The 15,403-nt window shown below is 43.7% G+C and overlaps 1 protein-coding gene across 3 annotated transcripts in view; it reads left to right on the forward strand.

Annotated features, from left to right (window-relative positions):
* The window catches only part of RHBDD1 (rhomboid domain containing 1), a 121,009-nt gene that overhangs the window by 20,453 nt on the left and 85,153 nt on the right, over window positions 1-15,403 (forward strand). For 2 of the 3 annotated variants that reach the window (XM_047773658.1, XM_047773660.1), the window contains exons 2-3: window positions 5,139-5,646; window positions 7,060-7,192. In XM_047773658.1, the coding sequence (XP_047629614.1) occupies window positions 5,214-5,646; window positions 7,060-7,192 (566 nt within the window). In that variant the 5' untranslated portion in view covers window positions 5,139-5,213. Of the gene's footprint in view, window positions 1-4,976; window positions 5,036-5,138; window positions 5,647-7,059; window positions 7,193-15,403 lie in introns of those variants that run through there. The other variant, XM_047773659.1, reaches the window with a different exon arrangement.

Genomic DNA, 15,403 nt, shown 5'->3' on the forward strand with positions numbered 1-15,403 from the left:
TTTTAAATGGATCAGAGGTTTATTCCTGTAAAGTTGAAATAAATGTTACTAACACAATCTTGGAACTAAAAATGGCTAAGTGGAATATTATATACAGTGCTGTGGAGAAGGTTGCTGAAACTGTAGGAAAAATACTTAGAGTTGAACAGATCATAGGTATTCAGACCTTTTCCTTTAGTCTCATTTATTGTATAATGTAGATATATTTAACATGCTAGTCTTGAGTCACTGCACAAACACTTATTAAGGACTGACTGTGGAGCAGTCACCATGCTAGGCTCTGGGTATTCGATGGTGATCAAAATGGATAAGACCACTCTGCCCTCAGCATTTATGCTGTAGTCATGAAGCTCGCAGTGTGGGAGCACCCAGGCGGCTGGATCATAGTGACCAAAGCAGGGTGCACAGAGGGGTGATGGGACAAGAGGGGTGCACAGGGCCCGGGTAATCACGAGTGTGTAGTTGTGGTCAAGAGTTGGGGCTTCATTCCAGCTGTAATGATAAGCCATTGAAGGAGAACCCACCTTCAGCTTTATAAAGATGACTCTGAACAGTGGTGGAAGGTGGTTGATGAGGAGCAGAGTTTGCTGCAATGCGGACAAGTTAAGAGGCTGGCTTAGACTAGAGTAGTGGCTCCGGAGCTAGGAAGAGTGATATAAATTGTTGATTGTTGCAAGAATGAACAAAGTGGAGTGGATGGGATTTGGGGGCAGCGGAATTAAGAGGGCGGAGCACGTGTCGAGGATATTGTCTCCATCTCTGACCTGAACAGCCGGGGAGCTGGAGATTCTGTGTCCTGAGATTTAGCCCCCGGGAGGAGGGGGCAGAATTGGAAGGGACCATCCAATATTCATTTGGGGGCGTATTGAATATGAGGGGGAAGATATGTTTATGGGGGGCGGGGGTGGAGTGCAGGGACCAGCCTGCTCTTCCTTGAGCTGATGTAACTGGTTATGGTCTGGCTACTAGTTAGAAGAAGCAAGTCACTTTCAAAACCAACACATTGTACTGGTTTCCAGCTCATCAACCATGTTTCTGTGCTCTCTCCTACAGCTCAGCTTTCTAAAAATTTCAATGTATTTGACAGGACGAAACAGGACTCCTTTTGTATTGAACAGTTGTTTATTGTGTTCTCTTGTCTTTGGTGTTCCTAGAACCGTGCCTGCCTGGCGGACAAGGTCAGGTTACAGATTTGATCTTCACATGAACAGTTGATTTTCTGTTACCTTGTTACAAACAGGCTGCCATTCCTCGCTTTGGATGGCCAACTTTTGATAGCTTATTAGAAAGGAAGCTGGGTCACAGATCTGGTGTAAAATAGTGCTGATTTGTCTTTGCTAATTAAAACTCAAAACTTTATGTTCTAGTGGCTCTTGTGTGAAAGCAGAGCCCAACAGTTATTACGCGCTTCTCACATTGGTTATGGTTTTATCTGCCTTCACATTAAATATATACCACATCATTTTATTCATCTTTTGATTTTTCTTTTTCCTTTTCTTTCTTTCTTTCTTCTTTTTTTTTTTTTTGTTTTTTTTAGAGCTGTACCTGCTCCATATGGAGGTTCCCAGGCTAGGGGGCGAATCACAGCTATGGCTCCTAGCGACAGCTACAGCCACGCAGGATCCAGGCCTTGTCTGCCACCTACACCACAGCTCACAGCAACGTCGGATCCTTAACCCACTGAGCGAGGCCAGGGATCGAACCTGCGTCCTCATGGTTACTAGTCAGATTCATTTCTGCTGCACCACAATGGGAACTCCTCATCTTTTGATTTTTCTGCAGCCAATATTTTTGTTCCCTTCAACAAAGGGAAGGGGGCTGGGTTTGCCAGTGTTTCGGTCTTTGTTATACCCCAAGTGTCTGGCACAGGGACTGGCATACATTCGACACTTGAATACTTCAGTTTTTAGAAACCAAGAAATGAGGCAGACAATATTCTTCCTATAAGGTTGTGTCCCTGAAACCTCCTGAGAGATCAAGGCTGTAAAATATACATTTGGGAACCATCCTTATACAAAGAATTATAGAAGCCATGAGAGTGGAATTCCGTGAGTGTAGTATGCAAAACAGAGTAAGGACAGAGGGAAATTGAAAAGCCGAGAAAGGGGGGTTGCAGGGAGCTGGAAGCAGTGGGACAGTGGTAGTGTCCATGGCAGTAGGAGCGGTCAGTATTGGCAAGAGAGCGGACAGGTGAGAAAGGATGGGAAGCAGAAGGGGCTTTGGGGTTTGGGCTGAAATCAAGCAAATGGAATGTGGGCCTTGGGTGCACAGTGTGAGATACGCTTGGGGAGATTCCACTAACCTTTGTTTATACTCTTCATCAGTAAGGATTCCAGTCGAGAGGGGACCTTTTCTTGAGCAAAGATATAATTACTTCTGATTTTCTGCCGTGCATAGCCTGGTATCATAGGACACTGTACTGATATTGAAGGGCGTATTTTGTGATTTCTTGTAAGCTGGTTACTTAGTGATCAAAGCCGTATTTTCCCATTGCTCCTATTACAGGTAATGATGTTCGATGTATATAATTATTTAGGGAGATTGCAAACATGTCACAGTCGTTGGAGATTTGAAGATCAACTTGAATGTCAAGGTGAAAAATACAGACCATTTCTCCAAAATTATCCAGGAGCTTATCAGTTGGAATTTTATTAAATTCTCCACTTCATGAGAATGCTGCACCGCTATAATAATAAAAGGTCCTGGCAATAGAGAAACTTGGAGTGTGCTAACAATGAGGGTACACACACCATGCACACCTCTATGTATAATTTTTTCTTGAGCATTTCTTTTGGATGTGATGTTGATAAGAATCCATATGGGATGGAGTAGATTTAAGCCTATTATTAGGCTGCTACCATCTGCAAAGGCTTTTTTCTCCTAAATGAGATTACTTTACAGTAATGAAAGAGTTGCTACCAGTTATTCAGTACCTACTTTGTTCTGGACATGTTACAGTAATCCTGGCCAGGAGGTAATCATTTCTAATTTACTGTGAAGAAATGAAAGTTTTAAGTAATTTGCCCTAGGTCCCAGGGATAGCAAGTTAGAGAATCTAGCTCTTTTTTACTCCAAAGCCCATGTACTTCCCAATGTGCTGTCTGAACGGGAATCTTTAGGGTTCCAGAGCCAGTTATATATTGGGTTGGGAGGCAAGAAAACTTCACAGGGTAATTAGAAAACTACTAGTGAGAATTTCTTCAGCATTCTGTTCCCTAATCTGCCTGTTTCCTCATAGCCACACCTGACATTTATCTTCTTTCTTCTTGTTATGATGGACAAGGCTGTTCTTCCCTCTAAGGACTTGATTCTTTTGGTTTATCTCTTGCACCTTTATTCCGTGTCTCTTTCTTTATTAGCTTCTTCCCATAAGCATAACCTCCTCCCTTTCCAAAGCAAATACCTTCTGTATTAGTAACTGCCACATAACAAACTACCCCAAACTTCAGTGACGTTAATTTAAAATATCATTTATTTAGCTTACTGTTTTGTGGGACAAGGTTAGTCTGGGCTCAGGACTGACATGCATTTGTGGTCAGCTGCTGATCAGCTAGACATCTTTGCATCTGAGGCATTAGCTGATCAGTGACCAGGGCCATCAGGGTGACTAGAGAGAGCAGGGGTCTTCTGTTGTCCAGCGGGCTAGCCTGGACTTGTCCACATGGTTTCCTGAGAGGGTTTCAGAGAGAGAGCAGAAGCCTGCAAATCATCTAGAGGCCTTGATTTAGAATTAGAGTCCCTTGCTCTTCATTCTGTCAACCAAAGCAGATCACAAGGCTAGCCCAGGGTGTGAAGTAGACCACTGAACACGGCAGTCTTCTTCATTGCTAAATCCAGTTCACCCTTCAAGATTGCGGCCACCTGTGCTTCAGGTCTGGGCTCCCTCTGTCCCTGTGTTTAGAACATGGTGTGGCAGTTACTGGTTTAGTTTTCAGGACAAAATGAGCTCCTCAGAGACAGTAACTGTGTTTCAGTCCAGAATTTGGCACATAGTAGGTAACTTTTAAAGTGGACGTTCTTGTGAAAATGAAGCAGTCTAGCTGCTGATATATTGGCAATATGGAATAGAAGATAATATATGCTTGCATTTTATTTTATTTTATCTGTCTATCTATCTATCAATTGTTGCACCTGCAGCATGTGGAAGTTCCCAGACCAGGGATTGAATCCAAGCTACCGCTGTGACCTATACCACAGCTGCGGCAATGCTGGGTCCTTAGCCCATTGCACTGGGCCAGGGATTGAACTTGAGCCACCACAGAGACAACGCCAGGTCCTTAACCTGCTGCGCCACAGTAGGAACTCCTATGCTTGCACTTTTAGAACTTGCTTGCTGATACTGAACAACTTTGGAGCAGATTCTATCCAATATATCAAAATGGAATATTTCTTTAAAAAAATGATGGGGATGAAGAATTGTCTGGCCTTCTGAGAGAAATCTTTATTAAAGATTTACGGTCTGTCTGTCTGCCTTTCTTTCTTTCTTTCTTTCTTTCTTTCTTTCTTTCTTTCTTTTCTTTTCTTTTCTTTTCTTTTCTTTTCTTTTCTTTTCTTTTCTTTTCTTTTCTTTCTTTTTATGGCCACGCCTGTGGCATATGGAAGTTCCCAGGCTAGGGGTCAAATTGGAGTTGCAGCTGGAGCCTGTGCCACAGCCACAGCAATGCCAGATCTGAGCTGCATCTGCGACCTACACCACAGCTTGCAGCAAAGCCGGATCCTTAATCCACTGAGTGAGGCCAGGGATTGAACCCACATCCTCAGAGATACTATGTCAGGTTCTTAACCCATTGAGCCACAATGGGAACTCTCTTTGTAGTTTTTTTTATTGGGTTATGAGTTTGTTTATAAGGAAGACAAGTCACATTTTCATGGCATGTTTGTCAGAGAAAGCATACCCATCTGTTACCTGGTCCACTGGGATTTGGGATGACATTTCTACTTTAGATTATAAAATGAGGAGGGGCATCAGCCAGGGGCATCATCCTGGATGTTACTGTAGAAGACGCAGAAAATACATGTTTTTCTTGGATGGGAGGTGAGATATACATGATGTAAACCCATCTTTAAATAAGCACTTCTTGTCAATATACCAATTTTTAGCTGTTGGATTTTCATGTGCATTTTATTTTATGTTTTAGGTTCAGCTGCCTGTGTTTCTTCCCAGATTCCCCAAACCTGGCCACTTTTTCCCATCACTGGCTTGATTTTTAACCATGCAGCGGAGATCAAGAGGAATTAATGTTGGGCTGCTTCTGCTCCTTTCTCAAATCTACCATGTTGGGATCAATAATATTCCACCTGTCACCATAGCAACTTTGGCTCTCAACATCTGGTTCTTCTTGAATCCTCTGAAACCGCTGTTTAGCTCCTGCCTTAGCGTGGAGAAGTGTTATCAGCAAAAAGACTGGCAGCGCTTACTGCTCTCCCCTCTTCACCACGTAGATGATTGGCATTTGTATTTCAACATGGCATCCATGCTATGGAAAGGAATAAATTTGGAAAGAAGACTAGGAAGTAGATGGTTTGCCTACATCATCGCCACATTCTCTCTACTCACTGGGGTGGTGTACCTGCTCTTGGAATTTGCTCTTGCAGAATTGCTGGATGAACCTGGCTTCAGAAGGAACTGTGCTGTAGGTTTCTCAGGTAAGGCAGCTCCATTTTTAAGGTAGCGTGCATGAAGACAGTAAGAGAGATGTGGTTGTTGTCATTTTATGAAGCCAGGGTCCCAGGTGGTGAGGAAACGGGAGTCTGAGTGTCCGAGAGCTGCTGTGGTGTGGTTTTTGGAAAAGAAGCTGATGGGAGGACAGGAATGGGGACATAGATTTTGCTGTCTCCCAGTGTGCTATATCTTTCACTCTCAGGCCATTTAGACTAGAGTCTGCCCAAAGATAGTTTTGTAGGAGACATAGTCCTGGAAATGTGCAATCGCTTTATCATGGCGGGACCAGGGAAAGACACACTGGTGTATTTGTGGTAGGGAGTTGTCTAAAAAGATGAGTATACCTCTTAAAAATGCCATTAAAATAAATACAGCATGTTCCCATGTTTTAGGAGCCATGATAGTCTCTCTACATAATTCATGCTATTTAATTCCCATAACAGGTCCATAGGGAGTGGCCTTCTCTTGATTTTGTAGATGAGGGTGCTAAAGCCCGGAGACAGTCAGGTAACTTGCTCAAGGTTGGTGAGCAAGTTGGTAAGTTGCTCATCAGTGGCAGAGCTGGGATTTGAACCCAGTCTATACGAATAACCACATGTTACATTGCCTCTCACTATTCCCCCTCACTAGTTCTTTTTTTACATACATCTCACAACTAAATTGCCATCAGGACTTAAAGTAGGTGTTCTGAAAATTAGAATGTGGAGGGTAGGAGGGAAATAGTCCTGAAACAGAAGGACATCGAACCCCTGCCTCTACTCTCCCTGCCGTCCTTCCCCCTCCTCTCTAAGATACATCCTCATGACTCTGATTGTGGGAGAAGAAAGGAAACATGCCCTGCCTTCAACATGTCTTTTCATAGAAGCTAGAACAATACACATTAATGGTGTCTTTTTAAATTGAGTTAAAAATCACATAGCACTGGAGTTCCCTTGTGGCTCAGCAGGTTAAGGGTCATGCATTTTCACTGCTGTGGCTTTCATTACAGCTGTGGTGCATGTTTAATCCCTGACCAGAGAACTTCCACATGCCTCTGGTGTGGGCAAAAAAAAAAAAAAACAAATAAAAAAAGTCACATAGCACAAAATCAACAATTTTGAAGTTTACAATTCGGTGGCGCGTAGTACCATTGCTAGCGTCTTATTCCCATTTTATATATTATATATTTAGTAGCATACTCAAAGCTGGTATGAATTTCTGCATTAAGAAACATTGGAGGATGGTTGCCTTGAAGACTGTCTTTCTGGGTTGACTTGTAAGGAAGAGCGTTAAGTTTCAAAGCAAAAAGTTGGATATAGTCGAATAATCATTTTTACTCTCAATTAGTTTTCTTTGCAAATGCTGATCATCTGCACAGTTGGGCTATTGATGCTTGTATGCTCTTTATTCTCTTTTAGGAGTTTTGTTTGCTTTGAAAGTTCTTAACAACCATTATTGCCCTGGAGGCTTTGTCAACGTTTTGGGCTTTCCTGTACCCAACAAATTTGCGTGTTGGGCAGAACTTTTGGCTATTCACTTCATCTCGCCAGGGTAAGTGTTTACTTTTTAGAGGATACAGATGAAGAACCTGATGTTCCATGGAGAAAGAATTGCAATAATAATGAAGTAGCCAATTGTCTTTTACAGTGAAGTTTGTTCTTTAAGGACAGAATCCACCCTAATGGTTTTAACGTCAGTTCTTCCTGTTTTTGATTTCTGTCAGCTACTGAACTGTGTGATTTTGGTGCACTTGTCTTACCTGAGTTCCCATTTTCTCGCCTTTTAAGTAGAACCTGATACACAGATTTGGGCATCAATATTGACCAGCCTGTCAATTAATTCTAATAGCAGTAACCCAAAGAGGCACATAGAAACTTTATAAAGATAAAGAATCAAAAGGTCTGTTGGTCCAGTGCTTTCAAGTCATTTTAGCTCCGGAATGTCTTGGTGGTGGCTTCTTTCAACAATCTTGATATATAAAACAATCTCGATATATATAAAATGAACTGTTTTGGGTGGAGAGGCGGCATGGGGCCCACTTCCTTGCCTTAGCTCCGTGTTATTGTGGCTGCCTCGGAGGCGCCTCCAACAGAACCCTAGAGCTCCAGGGAACACAGCTTGGGAACCCCCTGGTATCTGTGACTTTCCTTTGCCGATGAGGACAAGGAAATTCAGGAGGTTAAGGGACTCAGTCAGACAGCTCGTGGTAGACACTCCTGGTCTGGGTGTTCCTGGGCGGGTGGCGGTGGGGTTGAGGGGGTACTTTCCCACTTGGGTTCCTTTCAGAAAAAGAAGAGGGAATTGTGTTCCACCAGCTGCACTTCTCTTAATCTGTATAATGCAACTGGAAGCCCCTGGTTTGCTTGTTTATTTTTACTCTGGGGACCTGGATGTTATTTGGAGAAGGGAGGGATTTGGGAAGATTCAGAAAGAAGTCAGGAGGATTCGCTGCTGTTCTGTTCAGACAGGAGCTTTTTTATTTTTTTCTTTTCTTTGCTTTTGCTTGGTGTGACCGTGTTGGGTGTCCGGGTGTCATACTTTGAGAGTATTCTCCTCGGGCTGTGTGTCAGCCCAGTCACCTCGAGTCCTTCTTTCATGCTGCTTTCCCATTGTGGGCAGCCATTGCCAGCTGGTCTGTACAAGGCAGTGAGTGGCCACTGAGCACCACTCATTTGCAACTGTATTGTTATCTTGTGACAGTTCCACGAAGAAAGCCTAACAAAATCTTCAAAGTTCTCTTTGCAGAAGGGTCCAGTAATGTCTGTCCCTTGTCCGAGCAGCCCTCTCTGTCCCTTGTCACTCACAGCTCCCTGACTTGCTTGATGTGACTTGGTTCTCTGTGTCGACCAGAGACGCTGGCGTGTGAGGGCAACACCCAGCATTGATATGAAAATCACTCCCTCATACTTGAACTTTTCTTCTGTAATGAATTCACTGAATAGCGGCGCCTTTAATATTCTCAGGCAACTATTTCTGAAGACTCTGATCGTGCATTTTATTTTTCTGGGAGTCTCCCCCCTTTACCTAGAAAAGGCATGCTTGCATTTTTGTATAATATGCTTATTCTGCATAGAGGGGCCTGATGTTCTGAGCCTGGGAATTAAATGGAATCTCTTATCTTTGAAAGACGATCTTCTGGTTTTTAAGATTTGACGACCTCGAGTGATAAACTTCTGATAGCCAAGCATCTACTTATGCATCTGTCCAAATAAAGACCAAGCTGAACACTGGTGCAGGAAACCTCAGAAGGGAGTGCTTCTCTGAGCTGGATCTTGGAAGAATGGGAGAAACCCGAGCTCTCTGCTTTGCATTGTTACTCTCCTGGTGGTTGTCAATTAGAATTTTCATTGGGAAAACACTGTAAATCTTTAGAACAAAGCTGGCTTTATTGACGGACTTAATGAGCTGCGCTTTGGGAGGAAAAAAAAAAAAATCTGCCAAGCAAACATTGGGTGGACCTCTGTGCTTTATGAAAGCCATGGAATTAGTAATTTCCCCCCCCGTTAGGGAGTTTTATGGAGGGAAGCTGGTCCCAACAGCCAGCCGTTAGGTGCTGAGAAGCACGTGGCCCTGCCCAGCAGAGTGAAGTCATTATTTGCTGGGGGCTCTTGCTTTCACTCTGCTCCTGTGTCCCTTGCTTCGGTGATTGCTCTGCCTCGCATGGTCTTTTCTTTCCAGGGCCCTGGTACTTGGTGGTGTCTGAGGAAGTGACCCTGCTCCGGAGGCAGCAGGGAGGGAAGTGTGCAAACAGCTTCCTGAGGCCACCGCCTCACAAGCTGCCCCTTTGCCCCTTCCCACCTCCACCTCTCCTCCCCAGTCCCCACACCCACCCCTCCACCCACTTCTGTTGATGGAAGGAAGCAGGGGATCTGATGCCAAATTTGACTTTCTAGCCTAAATTATGAATGTCTCCTGTTTCTTACATAAGCCTGCGACCGTCTAGTTCAGAAACCGAAGCTCAGGGCAGCGTAAAGCTCAGGGAAACGCACATCACCAGAGCCACGGGGTGACCAGGCTGGAGGACAGTGGTCAAGGGTGAAGGGATCTTGGAGTTCCCGTTGTGGCTCCGCAGGTTAAGAACCTGACATAGTGTTTGTGAGAATGCAGGTTCGATCCCTGGCCTCACTCAGTGGGTTAAGGATCCAGTGTTGCCACAAGCAGTGGCTAGGTTGCAGATGTGGCTCAGATCTGGTGTTGCCATGGCTGTGGTATAGGCTGGCAGCTGCAGCTCTGATTCGATCCCTGGCCTGGGAACTTCCATATGTTGCTGGTGCTGTCCTAAAAAGAAGCAGAAAAAAACAATAGAGTGAAGGGACCTGGGCTCACATGCCAGCCAGGGCACCTCGGGCAATTCATACAACTTCTCTGAGCCTCGTTTCCTCATCTGGAAAATGGGGATATGACTTACCTTCTCTGATGCGTATGTCAGTTTTAAAGAGTCAAGGAGGTATTCGTTCTGTATGAAAGTGCTTTATAAACAATAAAGTACTTAATTGATTCCTTTTACGATAAGATAAATCACTGAAAGTGTGTAATGTCCCTGGAGAAGAAAAAAAAAAAACAAAAACAAAAAACTACACACTTGATTTCTTTTTCTTCTGAATATTAATAAACCAGATGTTACTTACTTTTGTTTGCTTGAGCTTTGTCTCTGCCCTGTCACTTTTTCCCACCCCGAGTGACAGTTAGCCAGCTAGAAATTCCTGTGAGCTACTCTTTTTGCCTTTTTTGTTTGTTTGTTTTGTTTTGTTTTGTTTTAGAGCTGCACCTGCCACATATGGAAGTTCCCAGGCTAGGGGTTGAATTGGAGCTGTAGCTGCAGGCCTACACCACAGTCACAGCACATGGGATCCAAGCTGCATCTGTAACCTACATCACAACTCACGGCAATGCCAGATCCTTAATCCACTGATCAAGGCCAGGGATCAACCCTGCATCATCATGGATGCTAGTCAGATTCGTTTCTGCTGCGCCACGATGGGAACTCCCTGTGAGCTATCTTAAAGCCAGAGGAAGCAGACCGTGACTGCCTTTGGACCCTAGGAGATCCTCCAGTACAACATGGCAGTTGTAAAAACGCAAGCCCCTCGGCCTTGGGTACCACTTCCGTGCTGATGTTTGAGGAGGATGGCTGCTTTGACCCTATTGACATCCTTTTGGTTAGATTGACCAAATGAGAGAAAAAAATAGGTTTAATATGTTTTTTGACTTGTTCCAATTTTTTAATTGTAAACATTTTCAAACGGTAAGTTGCCAAACCATTTGACAATAAATTACAAACTTCATAACTTTGCCCCCCAAACTTCATGCTTCTCCTAAAAATACATTCTTTTACATAATCACATTACTATTGTCATACTGAAGAAAATGAACATCAATTCCCCAGTGTTGTCGAGTAATTGGTTCATCTTCAGAGCGCCCCATTTTTCAAAGTGTCCTTTGTGACTGTGGGGTTTTTTGGGGGGGTGGTGGGGGCAGGAGGTGATGAAGGATGACCAGGATTCAGTAAATGTTCCCATGCCGCGTAATACTCCTTTGCTCCCTTTTCCTTTAAGGAAGCCCTTCTGCCTTTTTATTTATCCATGACATTGAAAAAATGAAGGTCGTGGAAAAGTTTCGAAGAAACTAGGTCTTTTCTAGGTTTCATGGAATGTCCCATGTTCTAGATTCCTCTACTGTTTCCTTCTATAGTTATTTGATGCATTCCTTTAGCCTTTGCTTTTCTGTAAACTGGAAACTAGGTCTAAAGTTTTCATTACATTCAGATTAAACTGTTTTGGGGCAAGAATACTTCAAATAAATGACACTGTACCCTCCACATTGCATTACATCAGGAAGGACATATTGCCAGATTGTCCCTCTTAGGAATTCAGAGTTCGATCATTTGATTAAGGTATTCTTTATTGTAAGGGGGTGTGTGTTGCTTTGCAGCTGACGTAATCTGTCGCATGATACTTGGGCATCACGCAGATGGCTTGTTCTCAGCAACCTTTTGCCTTATAATCTGGTATATATCCGCGAGGAACCTTGTCTGAATTAGTTATTTCAGGAGGCGTTGTAAATAATGATTTTCTGATTCTGTCATTCCTCCTACATTTTTTTGGATGGAGTTAATCCAGGGTTGACGGTTAAGACCTAAAGGCAAGGAATTGAAGAGCATGAGTGTTCTATCAAGAGCAGATCTTAGTTTTATGGGCTTGAATCTTATTCAGTTTCGTGGCTCCTTTTTTTAAGAAAAAGATACAAAATTAGGAACAATGGTAAGTATTTTCAACGAGAAAAGAAAGCACAACAACTTACGTATTTTTAAGAGCCAACAAAAACTACCAACATTACAAAATCCATAAAAATAATATAATATTATGCTGACTCCCTGGCATGTCTCTATATTTCCTCCACAGGTTTTGATCTCTTCCTGATATGGCAAGAATTAGGCAATAGCATTTCCTCGGGGAGAACACCATGGTACATCAAAATGAACTTTTTATTAGCAAGAGTTTAGGCGAACTGCTTTCACAACTCATCATGTGAATGTTCAGAATTGTACTATTTGGGAAAATGTCTCTCACGGTGCTTCTATACACGTGCTGTAACGTTTCAGGGCTTTTCAAGTGTTCTTTTGCAGAGACTGATATCAGACACCCTTCAAATTGATTTGAGTGTTGTCTGTAATCTTTAGTGACATAGTATGAGATTTACGTTTTCTTTTGCCACTGGTATCAGCACTCTGGGCTGCATCGGCAAGAAGCATAAATACTTCACTGATGTTCTTAGGATTCACTCCTCTTCATTAGTTGCATAACCAGACGTCCAAGAACCTAGTCCTTCCTTCTGTTCACAGCTTTTGATAAGATTTGAAAATATTTTTGTTTGAGAGCTACAAACACAGGAATTCTGATAAATTGCATTTTGCTTGTTTCCTGGAAAAACAGAAACGGCAGTCGGGTGGGCACTCAGGCACCGTTCACTGCATTATCCCGTATATTCCTGGTGGAGGAGAGCTTCTCTTTAGTTTCTGTTTTGACTGGGAAGTAATGGGAACCGAATGCACCACTTACAGTGCTACATGCATGGTTATTGGAAGAACTTTCCAGACCCTGTTTTCCTTTCCGGGGCTGGCTGCCTTAGGACACTTGAGAGTACTGCAGGACCTCTGCTGCTGGCCTGCGGTTTCCGTTCTGGATAAGGACACACAAGGGGTACTGGAACATTTCTAGGGACTTCCCATCGTGGCTCAGCAGTAACGAACCTGACTAGGATCCATGAGGATGCGGGTTCGATCCCTGGCCTCGCTCAGTGGGTTAAGGATCCGGCGTTGCCGTGAGCTGTGGTGTAGTTTGCAGATATGGCTTGGATCTGGTGGGGCTGGGGCTGGGGCTGGCAGCTGCAGCTCCGATTCAGCCTGTAGCCTGGGAACTTCCATATCCTCAAGTGCAGTCCTAAAAAAGGAGAGGGGAAAAAAAAAAAAAAAAGGAATATTCCTGGAAGTCATTTGTACACTGTCATGACTAGCAGTGACTTAACTCTGCACCAGAATGACCACGAACCACATTGGTGAGCCCCACTGAACCCAAATGAAAGGTATCTTCAACTCAGTTTCCCTTTAGCTAAGTCCCAAATATGCCTGTGGCCACTCCAGTGCCACCTGACCTGGGAGGAAGTGTGGCAGAGGGAAGCTGGAGTCGGGAGGGAGAGAAATTTTAAACAATTGTGGTCTGGATTGCTGACCTTTGTGAGTTTTACAAAAGCACAGGACCATGTGGGACCCCTCTCATGACTCTGAAGGATTTCTGGCCAGTGAGCCCCCTGATGCTTCATGAATTTCTTGGCAGGTTTGCCTGTGGGTCCTGTGCCATGGTTGTTCCAGTGATGACAATGGGAAAGGGAAAGAAATGAGACTGAAGAGGCCTGTGGGTAGATGGAGGGATTAAGAGACAGGAGGTTTTGTCAAGTTTGAAAACTGAGAGCACGGTGAGCTTAGGAGTTGGTGCTTGGAGAACCAGATGTTGGGGTTTGTGTTGTAGGAGACATGGTCCTGAGCATTGAGGATTGAGATTGAGGAAAGGCGGAATGGGTGGTCACGGAGTCAAGGAGGCTCAGGGTTGTGAGGTGAGGGTGTGGGGTGGATTATCTACAGGAGAGGCGAAGTTTCCCAGGAGGCCTGTAGGAGGCAGGGAGAGATTGAAGACTGTGACACTGTTCTAGAGTCTCCCGTGGATGCTGGGAGATGATACTGGAGGCATCTGTATTAGTTTTTTGCTGCCGCTGTAACAAATGACCACAACCTTGGTGGCTTAAAACGACAAAACTTTATTCTCTCATGGTTTTGAAGGCCAAATGTCTGAATCAGTTAACACTGAGCTGAAATCAGGGTGTTGACAGGGCTTTGTCTTATGTGGAGGCTCTGAGGGGAATCTTGCCCCTTGCCCCAGCCCCTCAGGTCCCAGCGCTTTCTCCTCTTCTATCTGTGTCAAGTCTTCCTCTGCCTCTGTTTTCTAAGGACACTTGAAATTGATTCAGACCCACTCTGTAATCCACGGTAATCATCCCACCTCAGGAGCCTTAATTTAATCACGCGTGCAGAGTCCTCGCCGTATAAGGTAACAGTCACCAGGTCCAGAGACGAGGACATCTTTGTCTTTCCAGGGGTCGTCCCTGCTGTGTCAACAAAGATGTTTAGGAGGTGGAGCTCAGATTTGACACTGCAGACTATTTTATTCATCTTTGTATCTCAGTCATCTGTCTGACTCGTCATAGGCATATTTATGGTTGAATGAGCTTATGTAATTTAAAGGATATCAGCATGGTGGTTAATTTTGTGTGTCAACTTAACTGAGCCATGAGACGCCCAGATACCTGGTTAAAGGTTCTTTCCGGGTGTGTCTGTGAGGATGTTTCTGGGAGAGAGGCATGTGAATTACTGGAGTAAAGCGGGTGGCCCGCCCCATTGTGGGTGGGCATCATCCAGTCCATTGAGGGACCAGATAGAAGAAAGCTGGATGGAGGCTGACCTCTGGGATCTTTCTTTCTGTTTGAGTTGAGACACTGGTCTTCTCTTGCCCTTGAACTGAGACCTAGACCATCAGTGTTCCTGGTTCCCAGGCTTTGGACTCAGACTGGAATTTCCACCACCTGCTTTACTGGGTCTGCTGCTTGCAGATGGCAGATGTGGGGGGGGGGGGATTTGCAGCCTCTGTAATTATGTGAGTCAGTTCTTTACAATAAATATATATAAGTGTATTTTTCATAACAAAGGAAGGGAAATCACTAACAACATTTCTGCAAAACTCTTCGATGTCTGGCATAATAAAAACCTACGGCTGACTCCCATATTTACTTCTCCAGTTAATTCATTGAGATATATCATTTTGGTTGAAAAACAGTAAGTCTTCATACAGCTGTGTGCTTGGAGAGGTAGGAGGGAGCCCTTTAATAGCCTTTTCAGATGATTGTGGATATTCTTCTTTGTACTACACCACAACTTGGCAAGTGATGCTTTCTTAAAGATTAGTTCCAAAGTGGAATTGAAACCATATGAATGAACCCTTCCATATACTCGTATATGAAAATCCATTGCTCTGTCTTAAACTGAAGGGATTTTTTTTTAAATTGTGTATTGTTTTCTAATTATCATGTATTGATCATTTGGAAATGCTGGTTTGCTAATTATAAAATCCTTGTAAATATTGACAAATTTAATTATGCAATATTAAAACATCGCATTTGTTAATATCACTGCCAGTCTCACCAGAAAAGCCTTTA

Source organism: Phacochoerus africanus, chromosome 3, assembly GCF_016906955.1.
Source record: "Phacochoerus africanus isolate WHEZ1 chromosome 3, ROS_Pafr_v1, whole genome shotgun sequence".
NCBI classification, from domain to species: domain Eukaryota; kingdom Metazoa; phylum Chordata; class Mammalia; order Artiodactyla; family Suidae; genus Phacochoerus; species Phacochoerus africanus.